Source organism: Lolium rigidum, chromosome 2 (assembly GCF_022539505.1).
Source record: "Lolium rigidum isolate FL_2022 chromosome 2, APGP_CSIRO_Lrig_0.1, whole genome shotgun sequence".
Taxonomy (NCBI): Eukaryota; Viridiplantae; Streptophyta; class Magnoliopsida; order Poales; family Poaceae; genus Lolium; species Lolium rigidum.
Genome location: NC_061509.1, coordinates 27,891,840 through 27,906,765, shown reverse-complemented (window position 1 = coordinate 27,906,765; position 14,926 = coordinate 27,891,840). Strand labels below are relative to the sequence as shown.

At 51.2% G+C, this 14,926-nt stretch overlaps 1 protein-coding gene across 1 annotated transcript; it reads right to left on the bottom strand.

Moving 5' to 3' along the window:
• Positions 1 to 260: 260 nt before the first annotated feature.
• On the bottom strand, positions 261 to 1,271 carry LOC124686153 (2'-deoxymugineic-acid 2'-dioxygenase-like). Its single transcript, XM_047220142.1, has one exon. It carries the CDS (start codon positions 1,269 to 1,271, stop codon positions 261 to 263), a length of 1,011 nt encoding a protein of 336 aa, XP_047076098.1.
• Between the last annotated feature and the right edge of the window lie 13,655 nt (positions 1,272 to 14,926).

Below are 14,926 nucleotides of genomic sequence, written 5' to 3'. Positions count from 1 at the left end.
TGCGTTTGCATAATTTGTATGTTTGCGTTTGCATAATTTGTATGTCTGGTCATGCATGCATAATCTATGTTCATATGTAGCTGAAATGTTTATATATTTATTTAATATATGTATATTCTAGTTGGACTCAGATAGTTATATAGTGTACACACATATATATTACAATCCATATTAAGCCTGTGCATGGTTCGATGCCCCTCCTCTATTAGCAGTAGGCATGAGCATGAACCATGGAGCAAAGGTGATGACGGCCGGCATGATCAGATCCTGAAGGCCTTCTCGACGCTCTCCCTGCGAGCGCCGACGGTCTTGTAGACGCGCATGAAGTCCCGAAACGTTATGCTCCGGTACCTCGCCGGGCTGCCCTCGCCGACGAGCTCCTTGGCGGGCTCCACCATGCAATCCATTGTCGGCATGATGAACGCCGCCACCGAGGTCCTGGCCACCACCGCGTTGGGCACGGCCCGGTGCTCCACGCTCCGGAGCAGCCCGTTGGTGGCGATCTCAAGCTGGTGGCCGAAGTTGATGACGAGGGCGCCGGCCACCGGCTCGACGTCGATCCACCCGCCGCCGTAGGAGACCTGGAGCCCGCACACGTACCCGGGCTGGAGGAGCACGGTGATGAGGTTCCGATCGCAGTGCGGCGGCAGGCCGAGGGTGAGGCCGGGGTCCGGGCACGGCGGGTAGTGGTTGGCGTTGAGGATGACCTCGCCGCCGCTGAGGTCGCCGTCGAAGTAGTCGGGACGGAGCCCGATCCCCTCGCAGAGGAGCCGGAGCAGCTCCATCCCGACGCTGCGTGCCGGGACGATGAAGCCCTCCAGGGCGGGCCGGAGCGCCGCGGGCTTCTCCGGCCACCCGGGCTTGGTGCGCTCCACGGGGTGGCAGGCGAGCCGGAGGCAGTCGCGCCAGTAGCTCTCGCCGGCGCCGGACTCGTACATGGTGCTGGAGAAGAGCCGGTTGGTCCGCTCCGTGTCCTCCGAGTAGAACGCCGCCTTGTCCGCCGCCGGGAGCCGGAAGAAGTCGACGCACGCGAGCTCCAGCTCCCGCATCGCACGCTCCGGCACGCCGTGGTTGATCACCTGGAAGAAGCCGAACTCCTTCCCCGCGCGGAGCACGGCGCTGCGGACCTCGTCACGGCTGCCGGAGAGGTCGATGACCGGCAGCGACACCGGCGCCGCGGCCAAGGCCGGTGGTCGCAGCTCCGGCGGCAGGTGGAACCGCTCCGGTACAGTCTCGTGCGACGCCGTCGCCGAGGACAGCAGCTTCTCCATTGCCAAGAACCCTACTCCACAAGCTAGCTCCGAGGAGATCAATGGCTGGTGATAGCACAATAAATAAGCTTCTGAGCTGCAGCTGCACCATGTCGATCGGCAAGCAACACCTCACTACACTGAGCTAGTGAGCTGAGCCGCCGCGCCTGGGTTCTCCATGGCGGGAAGCAACGTCTCACTCACAGCGTCGACCGCGTGTTGGCGCCAAATTGGCAGCCGTTTCCGCCATTGCCGATTGCTTGAGAAACGGGGCCTCCATTCTTCTCCCACAAAATTGGCAATTGCGGCCATTGTTGGTAACATAACGGAGTGGAAGCCGCGCAACGCTGCCTGCACACGCCTGCTCTGTCTCCGCGACAACTGGTACATACCGGCAAGAAATCCTTGGCGGATTGGTTTACTGGGAGAAACGAAATAAAGCAAAACCCTGTCTCGATGAGTTGATGCCTCAATTAGTTGACACATTATTTTCTTCCAAAATGAGAGCGAAACGTACACACCGAAACGTGTCAAAGAGTAAATCCGACCAAAGCTAGATCAACTAATTTCAAATAGAGGAAATAGTTTCTTTTTCTTCTAGTATGGAGAGAGAATGGTTGTTACTGAACTCTAGAAAACATATAGTGTAGTACGCTATACGACCCAATATGGTTGGACCCAGGTGGTAGACCACATCTGACGCCACACATTTGTCCTCACTTGATCTTCCGGTACCTAATTGAAATATCTTTTGCTACGTGTAAGATGCTAGATTGGGTCTACCGCTGGGTCGTACTAAACTAGGTCGTATAGGATTTTTTTTCCGTGTAGTACTAATAAGGCCATCTCCAACGCGAGGACGTAAATAGGACACATTTTGTATTCTATTTGGTTCGTTTAGGTGTTCACGCACACGTGGGCTATAGAGCGGCGTGTGAGTGAAGACGTTGATTGTTTACTAAAAAAAGAGAGAAATAAATAAAGCAAAACCATGTCGCGATGAGTTGATGCCTCAAGTAGCATGTAATAAGTATTACTCTCTCCATTTTAAAATAGTTGACACATTTTTTCTCTTTCAAAGTGAGCGAACCCTACAGACTGAAACATGTCAAGATACATATCTAGACCAAATACGACCAAACCTGGATCAACTAATTTGAAACATAGTAATTACTACGGAGAGAGAGAGAGAGAGAGAATTTGTTACGGAGCTCTAGAAAACTAATCTGATGGCAGTCTTTGACATCGATTTTTATCACTGATTCCTATTGTAATATGTGCATGCTAATCAATAAATTAGAAGATTCCAGCAACACTTTTTGAGATAAATCTATACATATGATTTTCAAATTACCAACCTTAACTATAATTATATATACATGGTCAAGGTTGTATAAGTTTCACTAAAGGCATGTCCACAACGTTATCTGTTTATGATACTGAGAGAATACATCTTTATAACCGGTCATCTACTACCTACGTAACATCACAATATATTCTAAATCCCAACCATGTGACCAGATAAACATGTCGGGCCAGTGCCTAGCCTTACAGGAAAGTTCCTCTAAAGCCTCCCTTTGGATTTTGGTTGAAAGTTGAACATTCCTTTATTTTTACAGTTGACAGATATTCTATGAGATTTATGTTGAAATTTGTAATATCTTTTATTATATTTTTTTGGTGGAATGTTGTCGAAATTTCTAGAAATTTAGATGAAAGCCTTTGAGTGCTAGTTGCAAGTATGTCATCACCTTGTTAGAAGTTCCTCATATATGGTTGAAAGCTCCCATTTCAATATTTAGATGAAAGCATTTCCCTCTGAATTTGCATGGTCCTCGGTCACTCATCGTTGTTAGTGGAAACAAATCTCCATAGAGAATCATAAATGGTGAAACGGGGAGAAAAGAGGAAAATAATACCACCGTCAGAGACCTGGCACACTTAGTAGAAAATGAGAAGAATTAACTGACCACGTACATACGTGTAGAAATCCTAGAATCATCCACCAACTCAATGATGGAGGGAGGGAGGGGTCTGCTGAATTTGAATCTAGTGACTGGTCAAAAGGCAACAACGATGCTTCGCAAAAAACGAGTAGATTGTTTTATACTCAATGTCTTTGCATTGTCATGTGTACATTCATTCTTTCTAGATCTATATGTAGGAAGTAAAGAATAACTGCAGGCTATATATATGATCCAAACAACACATGCGCACACTGAATATATTAAGCTACATATGGTTTGTTAGGGTTGCAAGGTGGTATTCGTACAGAAACACAATTCGGCTCCCGGGTGCGTATGATCCCTCTATCATAAAAACATATTTCCAAGTGTTAAAAAATTTTAACAAAAAAATTTTACATGTACATCTCCATAATATATGTATGTTTGTCAAGTTTCATGGAAAAATAATATTTTTTGTAGTCTACGTGAAAAAGAGAAAATTTATCTTGTGACAAGTCTTTGTTTTAGCACTGAATTTTATATTTTTTACACACACCACACCACAAGTCCGTTTTTCATGAAACGACTCTGTGAGCGTGTAGCACATGAAGAAGTACGTGCGAAATTTTTGTTTCAAATTTTTTGACATTTTAAAATGTGTCTAACATGCATTTCAAAATAAAGGGAGCATACGCTCCCATGTGCCAAAATATTCGTATTTCTTTTGTGAACCTGATGTTGGCGGCCTCTACAAAATAAATTAGTAGCAGTGAATTTTTATTAGGGCGTAAGTGAATGGTGATATTAGACCGATTTGGGCAGGTAGGAGAAAATATCACTGTCGTTGCCTAATCGACGGTTCCTCGGAGGAGGGATCCTCACGAGGGGGAGAAGAAGTAGGGGCCATAGGGCGGAGTGCACACGGGACGGTGGTATGCGATTTACCCAGCTTCGAAACACCTGCACGATGACAGGGCCTACTGCTGCTTGTCTGGAATTATCTGGACTCTTTCGCGTTGTTACATTGTGTTGTGGTTGTGCCTCTAGGGCTCCCGGGATCCGGCTTATAAAGTCGCACGGATCTAGGGTTTACATGGAGAGTCCTAGCCGGAATACAAGTTGCCTAACTACGGTACAAGGTCTTGCCGTGCACGTCAAGGATCCGCCTTCCTCTAAGTACGTGCTGGATCCGGATACTTCATGGGCCGTCACGGATCCGGCCTCCTTCGTAGGTCGGTTGAGATCCGGCTTCCTGTTCCTGGGCTGGACTTCATCCTTCAGGATCTACATCAAATGGGCCGCCCGATGGGCCACATGCCTCATCACCAACTATGGGCCACCCGGGCTTGCCGGATCTAGGCCATGCCGTTGATATACCCATAAAGTATACCCACAACAGTAGCCCCCGAAGTTCTCCGAGATTCATCATTCCTCCAACTTCATTAGTTTGGATCCGAAGAGAATCTCGAAGAGCTTCAAAACTTTTACTTGTTTCCGGGTTCATCTGCTCGGAAATCCTTTGTCTTCGGAATTGGTAACGCAACGGAGATTCCGCTTTCCCCGCGCACAACTTCCTTACTTCCCACGCTAAATTTTCGAAGATGCGAATCTTTAGCCGGAAATTTTGGGAGCGCATGGTTAAGTTACCTCCACGTCGTTTTACCGCACTTGAGCTAAGACACGTGTTATCCATCTGACGGTGCGACCGTTCCGTTTCCACCGTTGGATCCGAATCCCGAATCTCCGCGCGTGGTCTATAAATACCCCGCGGCTCGGTAATTCCTCATTCTTTCACCGTACCTCACCACTTCGTCTTCCTCCTCGCGCCGCGCCGCCCGACGGATGTCAACTCCGGCGAACCTTCCTCACGGGAGCTTCGCGCGCCACCGTCCCAAGCCCCTCCTCGAACCAAGATTGCTACGGTTGTTCGGGAAATCGACTCCGCCGCCGATTCCTGGTCATCGGAGGCTCGAAACCTCTAGTTCGGCGACCTCCACCTCGCCGGAGCTTCGCCGGACCGCCGCTCCATTGACGGTACGTGCACCAGCCTCGTAGAAGAAGAAGTAGTCGTAGCTCGCATGGGTGCAGCCGGAAGCATGCCTCATGGTTCTCCTCACTGCACTGGTAGTTATCCGAGTAGCCCGGATCCCAGTGCCGTGGAACCAATTTGCCCGGATCCCATCGCGTATCTACCACCATATGTTTCCGACATTAGGCTTGCTCAACCATTCTCCGCCTCTTCCAGTACTTTACTAGGCCGACAACTCAAGAGCTCGAAGAAGAGCTACAAGGCCAAGCTAGAATGGCAGCCAAGGTACAGGAAGCGGAAAACAAGAGGGCTTCCAAGGCCCGGAATCGTGAAGGGGTGAGGGGTCAATGGTGGCCCTGCGAGATCACAGACGCGGAACTCAGAGAGCTCCAAAACGAAGGCATGATCTCCGAGCATTGGAGCTTCACGCGCGATTCCGACGTCCCCAAGCCCGACACGGACGAACGTGTTATGACAAAGGCGTGGGTTGAGCGCGGTTTGTCGCTCCCTTGTTCGGAGTTCTTCCTCTCCGTCCTCGACACCTATGGGCTCCAGCCCCATAATATTTGCCCCAACTCCTACCTTCTGCTCTCAAACTTCGCAACTCTTTGCGAGGGGCATCTTGGGATCCGACCCGATGTCAAACTATGGCAGTTCTTTTTTCGAGTGAAGAAGGAGACGAAAGACAAGGCCATGTTGAACTGCGGAAGTATGACATTCATGCTCCGCCCCGGCCGTATGTATCCGCCTCATGATTCCCACGAATCCGTCCGGTACTGGAACGCCGGATGGTTCTATGTGAAGAATGCGCCAGTTCCGAGCGTCCACGATGGACTTCCGCCCTTCAGCAACAAGCCTCCGGAAGAATTGGCGAGCTGGAGCTTCATCCCCACGCTTGCCCAAACGCCAATTCTGGAGAAGGCCGCGCGGAGGATTTCCTGGTTAGTTCACGATGGACTAACCGGAGCCCAGCTCACCCTCAGCTGGTTTACCCGGAGGATCCAGCCTTTGCGCTACAACGCACGCCTGATGTGCGCTTATACTGGGGCGGACGATCTCCTCCGGGTCACTCGCCACGATCTTCCGGCTGACTCTCTCAAGAGGAGATTCAAGACGTTGGTGAAGATAGCCCGAGGCCAGCCGGTCCCGGAACTGATTAAGGATATCAGCACACACGACAAATGTCCTCCGGTAAGCCCTTATTCCTTCGCATTTCTTTAACTTCTCATATTTTCTAAGTGTTTAACTCGTTTTGCTCACCCTCCTTGCAGCTCGATACTTTGGCGGAGGAGAACCTGCGCCACATACTCCGAGTCCCCGTTAGCGGTGAATCGGCGGAAGAGGATCCGGAGGACCCTGAGGAGGAAGAGGAGCAAGCGCCCCGAAAGGCTGCTCCTCGACCTTCGAAGCGTTCCCGCGCCAAAGTCTCCGGCTCCGAAGCCGAAGCTAGCGGCGAGGCTTCCGCCAAGAAACCCAAGGTGACCAAACCGCCTCCGCTCGACTCCAAAAAAGCGGAGCGTGAGCGCCTTAAGATGCTTTCGACAGCAGGAAGGCCCTCACGTCCCAACATTCCGGGCGCAGCGTAAGTTTCCGAGTAATGCGCGTTGTTTATCTTGGTAAGCTGTGTTATGTATACTTTTCCTTTGCTTGCTTGCAGGAATCCGAACCCCACCACTGCGCGGACCAATGTTCAGGAGCATATTACCAAGTATATGCAGAAGAAGTCTCCCGCTGTTGGTCCTTCGACGCCAGCTCCGCCAAGCGCTCCACAAGCTTCCCTATAGCCTTCTCCTCCTCCCGCGGACCAATCTCCAGCTCCTGCCGCATCTACTCCACCGGAAATAATTCCGGTTAGCAGCGACAGAGCGGGCGGAGATGGCTCCGGAGGCAAGGGCCCCATCAACGACGAAACTGAAGGACAAAGCCAGGGGGAAGCAGAAGTTAATTCCTCCAGCAAAGCTGAGGCCACCGCTGGTGATATGGTCGTTTTCCCCAAGAATTTTGGAGATCCGGCTGACCTTACTTCCACCCCCAAAGCCTACGCCACGAAGTTTTTTAACAAACTAACGGAGGCGGAAAAGTGGGAGCTGGAGCAAGATTTGCTCAACGCTATGCTGAACAATGCCTGGGGCAAACCGGACGTTGAGACGTCGGAGATCCAGGATTTCAAGAAAAACGTTGGCCATTTCTTCGACAAGCTTGTTTGCAAGCAAAAGGTAACTCCCTAGTAGCCCCCAAGTATTTAGGCGGAAACTATATTAGTTAGCGTCTGAATACTTTTAGAGAGAACTCAAACTGAAGGAAGATTTAAATGTCGTGGTAGCCCCCAAGCATGATGGCGGAAAAAAATTTCCAGCGACAATGCTTTAGAAAGACTTAAACCATTATTGCGGAACTCACTCCGTCTCTGACTGTGTTTGCAGGAACAAAAGACCCTGCATTATGAGCTGCCAGGCGGAGAAATCCAGCGCTTCCAAACGGAGAATGCGGATTTGAAGAAACAATTGTCAGAAGCTCAAGGTTGGTTTCCGATTATCTGATGCTTGTGGATTATTTTCCGCATGTTCCGAACTTGATGCTTTACGTAAATTTGAGTAGGTGCATCCTCGTCTCTCGCTGCAGCCTCCTCCGAACTGGAAACTCTCCGCGCCTCCCAGAAGAATCTAGAAGCGAAGCTCGCAGAGGCGGAACAGAAGCTTGCTGAAAAGAACTCGGAGCTTACTCGAAAAGTGGGTGAGTTCGAGCTGAAAAGAAGAACTGACAGCGACACCATCCAGAAGCAGCAGAAGGAGCTTGGTGGACTCCGCAAATATATGGAGACAGCAGAGAGCTGCTGGGACCTGCTCAATTCCGACGTCATGGGTATGTCCTCGAAACTCATATGATAGCATATGTTGCATGTAACTTGCTGTACTTATCAAAACTTGCGTCTTCCAGATCCACTTGGATATGATGAGGAACGTCGGAGCTAGTTCCCGCGCGATGACCTGCTGCAGCTAGCCGGAGAAGACGGCAAGGATCTCATCTCCGCCTCCAGGAAAATCTGTCATAACCTCAACATCAAGAAGAGCCGAACCTGTGATGTGCGCAAGCTCATCAAGAGGATGGATTTTCTTCCGGAGCTGGTTGTGGACCTGCAATCTTCTTCGGCACGGGGTGCAGCTGCCATGTCCTTGGCAATGTGCTTAGCGCATAACCCAAAGCTGAATCTGGACCGGGTCACTTCTGGCGTTCCTACGGATGCGGATGTCAATGCGCTCCTTGACGCAGTCAGTGGCTATGATACGCGCATTGCTCGGAGGATTCGCCACGATGAATTTTATGAGAAGGCGGTTCTTCCTGCTGACGAGCCTTTTGAATCTGCGCTTCTGAAGGAGCGCGAAGCGGAAACCAGGCCCGCCCAATCTGGAAGCCAGTATACATGGACAAGCTCGAAGGACCAAGGTGGCGCTGCTTCTCCGACTGCCGCTGAAGCGGAAGAAGATGAAGATGTCTCTTCGCCCGCCAAAGACGCAGAGAAGGAAGCTCCGCCTGACGCAGAAGAAGGTGATGCCAACGTGGAAACTTCTCCGGCCAAGGAGAAGTAAAAACTTAGTCCTGTGGAAAAAACAATGCATCATTTTGGCCCTGGGAGGGTTTGTAATATAACTTTAAATTCTTAAGTAGCTAGGGACGAAACAGTTATGCATGGGCGGAAACAACTTATCCTGTTATCCTTTAATATTATTTGCATGTTTCGTTTTGTTGGAAAGCAAGTGCTGATTTCTATGTTTTCCGGCTTACTCGCTTGACCTTCCGCGAGCCGGAAGACCTTTAGCTGGAAACGCTCGCCAGCGGCGACGAAGCCCAATGGCAATCCGTCAATAATCGCGGAAACAAGCCCCCGGCCAAGGTGCTGGAAATCGCTACTAGGAATCCACGAATTCGCAACAGAAAACATTTCCACCAGAAAACTTAAGCTTACGTCCTAAGGGACGATTTTTGGAAATCACAACTTTCATACACGCCTAGGCGGAAATATCCAGCTCTGCGGTTTTTGTCGGAAAACATACACGATCTAAAAATGAACAAGTAAAGGAGGTAAATGACTCATAGAGTGAACCAAAAGCTTTATTTCATTGATCATGTATAATATAGTTACAAAGTATGTAATTCTACGCTAAGTGTGGAAAGGACGTAGCTGTGCAATGTTCCAAGGACGTTCTGTTTCATCGTAAATGTCATCCGGATCCTCCCGTTTGCGTTTCCGGTGCCAGTTGGCAGGTCTGTCCTTTAGCTCTTGGAAATCGACGAGGTAGTACGATCCGTTGTGAATCACTTTGCTAACGACGAAGGGTCCTTCCCATGGAGATTGCAACTTATGATCTTTCACCTGACGAAGGCGGAGGACCAAGTCTCCGGCCATGAACGAGCGATTCCGAACTCGACGACTATGGTAGCGTCGGAGCTTCTGCTGGTAGATGGTGGAACGTTGGTCTTCTAAATTCCGAGCTTCTTCGATCAGGTCCACAGATAGCTGTCTGGCCTCGTCAGCAGTTTCTTCGTTGTAGGTGGAGACTCGCGGTGAATCATGGATGATGTCGGAGGGGAGGACAGCTTCGGATCCGTATACCGGGAAAGAACGGAGTGAATCCTGTTGACCTGTTGGGGGTAGTTCGTAAACTCCACGGGACGGAGTCCAACTCCTCAGCCCAGGCTCCGGCTACGCGACGCAGCGGTTCTTCAAGGCGTGGTTTTATTCCGGATAAAAGGAGTCCGTTGGCTCTTTCGACCTGACCATTGGACTGTGGATGAGCCACGGATGCCAGGTCTAGCCGGATCCCAACGTCATGACAATAATCCTTCAGTTCTCCTTGCGCGAAGTTCGTGCCATTGTCTGTGATTATGCTGTGCGGGATGCCGAATCTCGTCACGAGGCTGCAGACGAACTTGAGTGCCGTAGCACCATCGGCTTTTCTCACTGGCTTTGCCTCGATCCATTTACTGAATTTATCAATAGCGACCAGGAGGTACTCAAAACCGCCAGGAGATGATTTTTTTAGTTTACCAACCATATCGAGCCCCCAGACCGCAAATGGCCAGGTGAGAGGGATGGTCTTCAGCTCTTGGGCTGGAGCGTTTGGTTGAGTAGCGTAGTGCGGCAACCTCGGTAAGTTTTTACCAACTTATCGGCATCTTCTTTAGGCTGTGAGCCAGTAAAATCCAAGCCGAAAGGCTTTTGCAACGAGTGATCTGGGAGCGGCGTGATGCCCGCAATCCCCAGCATGGATCTCTCTGAGTATCTCAATACCATCTTGGTTAGAGACGCATTTGAGAAATACCTCTGTTGCACTTCGTTTATAGAGCTATCCATCAACTATTGTGTAGGATCTTGCTCGTCTGATGATCTGTCATGCGAGGACCTCGTCCTCTGGCAACTTCTGATCGATGAGGTAGTCGAGGAAAGGCTGCGTCCAGGCCGGAACGATAGCCATCACTTCTCTAGCCGGAGATACTGCCACATCTGGGTTTTCCGGGTTAGCGCCCTTCACCGAGGGTATCCGTAGGTGCTCCAGGAATATACCAAGCGGAATTGGTTTCCTACCGGATCCGAGCTTGGATAGCATGTCTGCCGCTGCGTTGTCGTCTCTCCGGATGTACTTGACTTCGTATCCGAGGAAGCACTTGGCGATCTCGTCAACTTCATCTCTGTAAGCCGCCATAACGGAGTTTCTGGCGTTCCAGGTTCCGGCTACTTGCTGTGCCACCAGGTCGGAATCTCCGCAGCAAATAATGTGCTTGATCCCTATCTCCTTAGCGATGCACAGTCCGTGTAGTAGAGCCTCGTATTCTGCCATGTTGTTTGTAGCTTCCAAGTGAATCTGCAGAACGTCTTGCGGTTCTTCTCCGGTAGGGGATTTCGGGGTGACTCCGGCTCCACGAGCCTTGATGCTGCTTGGATCCATCGAAGTGCATAACCCATGTCTCTGGTTCCGGCTCCAGATTTATATCCGGAGCTTCTGTCCAATCTGCAACAAAATCTGCCAAGATTTGGGATTTGGCGCGGTCCTGGCTTTGTAGTTGATGTCGAAGGCGGATAATTCAATGCCCCATTTTGCTGTGCGTCCTGTTGCGTCAGCGTTATTGAGAATCGTTGACAGTGGAGCTTTGCTCACGGCTATTCTTGGATGCTCCTGGAAGTAGTGTCTCGGCTTCCTGCTACCCGGGAATACTCCATAGGCTAGCTTCGAAAGTGGGGGTATCTTTGTTTGGATTCCGTCGGCACTTCGCTGATGTAATAGACTGGTCTTTGGACTCCATACTCGTGTCCTTCTTCCTGTCGCTCCACCACGATGACGAGGCTGATGACTCTGTTGGTAGCCGCCAGGTAAAGGAGCATAGGTTCTGACTCTCCTGGTGCTGCTAGGATGGGTGGGGAGGTAAGTATTTCTTTCAACCCTTGAAGCGCTGCATCTGCTGCCTCGTCCCAGACAAATTTGTCTGTCTTCTTCAATAGCTTGTACATGGGTAGTGCCTTCTCGCCAAGACGGCTAACAAACCTACTGATTGCTGCAACACAACCAGTTAGTCGTTGCACATCTTTGAGACAAGTTGGCCTCTTGATGCACAAGATTGCCTTGATTTTCTCCGGGTTAACTTTAATGCCCCTGTTAGAGACGATGAAGCCAAGGAGTTTTCCGTCTGGAACGCCAAAGACGCATTTCAGCGGATTTAACATCATCTTGTACCGTCGGAGATTCTCAAAGGTTTCTGTAAGGTCGCTGATCAAGTCGGATCCTTTTCGGGTCATGACCGCGATGTCGTCGACGTAGGCGTGTACGTTCCGGCCAATTTGGTCCTTCAAGCACCGCTGCATCGTACGTTGGTAGGTGGCACCTGCGTTTTTCAAGCCAAAGGGCATAGTAACATAGCAGTAAGTGCCAAATGGGGTGATGAACGAGGTCGCCTTTTGGTCGGATTTCTTCATCCGGATCTGATGATACCCGGAATATGCGTCAAGAAAACATAGAAGTTCCGCCCCTGCCGTCGAATCAATGACTTGGTCAATGCGCGGCAGGGGAAACGGATCCTTCAGACAATGCTTATTCAAGCCGGAGTAATCGATGCACATTCTTAGTATTTCAGAATTCTTTTTGGGTACAAGGACGGGATTTGCGACCCAATCAGTGTGGATCACTTCTATTACAAAACCTGCCTCTAGTAACTTTGCTAATTCCATTCCTATGGCGCGGCGCTTCTTATCTCCAAAGCGTCGCATAGCTTGCTTCACCGGTTTAGCCCCCGGGTTTATGTTGGGGTAATGCTCGGCGAGTTCCCTTGGTACTCCAGACATGTCAGAAGGTTGCCATGCGAAGATATCCATGTTAGCGCGGCGGAACTCGACGAGCGCGTCTTCCTATTTGGGGTCCATGTTGGCTTCGACTGAGACCTGCTTGGTAGCGTCATCTTCCTTGAAGTTGACTTTCTTGGTCTCTATCGCGGCCTTGAAGGAGTTTTTCTGTTCGGAGATGCTGCTTCTTGGTGGTGCTGCATCTCGGTCGGATCCACTGCGGCTCTGTAGCCTTGCAGCTCCTCTCCAGATATCACAGACTCTGCGAAGGCGGCTTCGCCTAACTCGCATTCATGAGCCTTCTTGTAGTCTCCGGATATGGTAATCATACCTTTTGGATCCGGAATCTTGAGCTTGTTATAGATGTAGCACGCTCTTGCGTGGAACTTGTGGTAGGTGGGCCTGCCAAAGATGACGTGGTAGGAACTCTTGAAGGGCACGACCTCAAACGTGATCATCTCTTCGCGGAAGTTATTGATGTCGCCGAAGGCCACAGGAAGTCTAATGCTGCCAAGGGAATTTGCCTTTTTACCCGGAACCACACCATGAAATTCAGTGGTGCTGTGCTTAAGCTGCTCCTTGGTAAGGTTCATCCGCTCCAGAGTCTCTAGGTACATGATGTTCAAGCTGGCTCCGCCATCCATGAGGCACTTGGAGAAATCATACCCGTCGATGCGGGGACTTATAACCAAGGCATAGCATTCTTTTGGCACAATGGTAGGGTGATCCTGCCTATCAAATGTGCACGGGACTTCCGACCACCTGACATCTTGCGGCACGGCCGGAGCTGTGGCGTTCAGGATCCGGAAAGCTGACTTGGTGGCGCAGACTGTTGGGGTTCCGAGGAAGTTGTGGTACGCGCCCACACTCTTTTTCTCGAAGGGGTTGGATTTACCTGCGGACCCTACTTTGGGATCCGGCGAATTATCATCTTCGTCCATCGCCTCGGAACTGTCCTCCTCCTTGTCCTTGTTCTTGCCCTTGCCTCCTTTGCCGCGTGGGCGGTGCTTCCGGGCTCGCTTGTATCCTGCTTCCGGGTCGTTTTTCAGATCGTTGACCCACTTGCAGTTGCGGTTAGTGTGAGTGGACTTCCCTGTAGCCGGATCCAGGTGGGCCAGGCAGGGCATGTCTCTGTACTCCTCGTATGTTTGGGGGGCGCGGGCTCCGGCTGCGGTGACCTCGTCACTTCGCTGCTGGCCCCTGCCGGCTCCGCCTCCGCGACCGCGGCCTCTTCCGCCTCCTGGACCTCCGCGTTGGAAAGCCATGGCGACCATCTCGGATCCGCCACTCTTCTGGTCATCAGGTGGGTTTTCCGCTTAGTGCCGCTGGTGTTACCGTTGTCACGGTTCTTCTTTTGCTGATGCGGGGAATTCTTGTAGCTGCTAGATCTCCGCTTGCATCGTCATCGGCGGCGGTATGATCGGCTGGCGATGGTGATCATGTCATCCAACGTCGGTTTGTTTGCATTGACCAAGCAGGTTAGCTTGTGCCGCAACGGTCCTCCTCGGCTGCAAGCCACAAATGAAGGCGTGCATTGCTTTGTGCGGTTGTCGACGTTCTCGCACTCGTTTCGCACGCCAACCATCGGGTGAGGAAGTTCCTTGATGTTTCACCCTTCTTCGGATACACGCACTGTAAGTCGCTTGTTGTGGCGAGGTCTTTTGTAGGTGCCCCTGAAGTGCTTTTCGAAGGCGGTCTTCGGTCGAACCAGCAAAAGATAGAATTCTTCTCAAGGTCGGCGAGCCGGATCCGGGCTGGACCTACAAGGTACAACTGAAGCATGCGGCAGGCGATATTAGGGGTTCCTCCGGCAAAGGTTACTGCATTATAGTAATCCTCGATCCAAGTATCCGGCCTTTCGGTGCCATCATAGGTCTTCAGATTTCCGGGTAGCTTGAGGTTCATCCTTGGCGTTGGTTCCTCTCGAATCATCCCGCCGAAGCACTTTGGGCCTATGTAATCAGTTCTGTATTCGTTGGGACGTTCCCGCGCGTCACCCGAGCCGTGGAGGGGGATTTTGAACGAGAGCGAGATCTCCGGCCACCGCCTCCACCGCTGGGTGGTGGTGAGGGAGACCTGCGAGGGGGCCGATGTGACCTCTTGCCTCCGCCATCCGAGTCTCCCCGGCCTTCGCGGTGTTGACTCCGGCTTCGATGGCTGTCTTCGTCGTTCCGGCTTCTGCGAGGCTCCGGGTCGCGCTCTTCGTTCCGACTCCTCCTAGGCTCGGGTTCTCGATCATTGTTCCGGCTCCGGCGGGGTTCCGGCGTACGCTCTCTGTGTCTCGGAGGCTGCCCGTTGTCGCGGATGTTGATTCCACCTGGACCGTGAGGCCTGGTGTTTCCGACTGGACTACGGCGACGAGGGAGTGGAG

Excerpts from the sequence above, each read along its gene's own strand:
- LOC124686153 (XM_047220142.1), bottom strand. The coding sequence starts at position 1,271 with ATGGAGAAGCTGCTGTCCTCGGCGACGGCGTCGCACGAGACTGTACCG.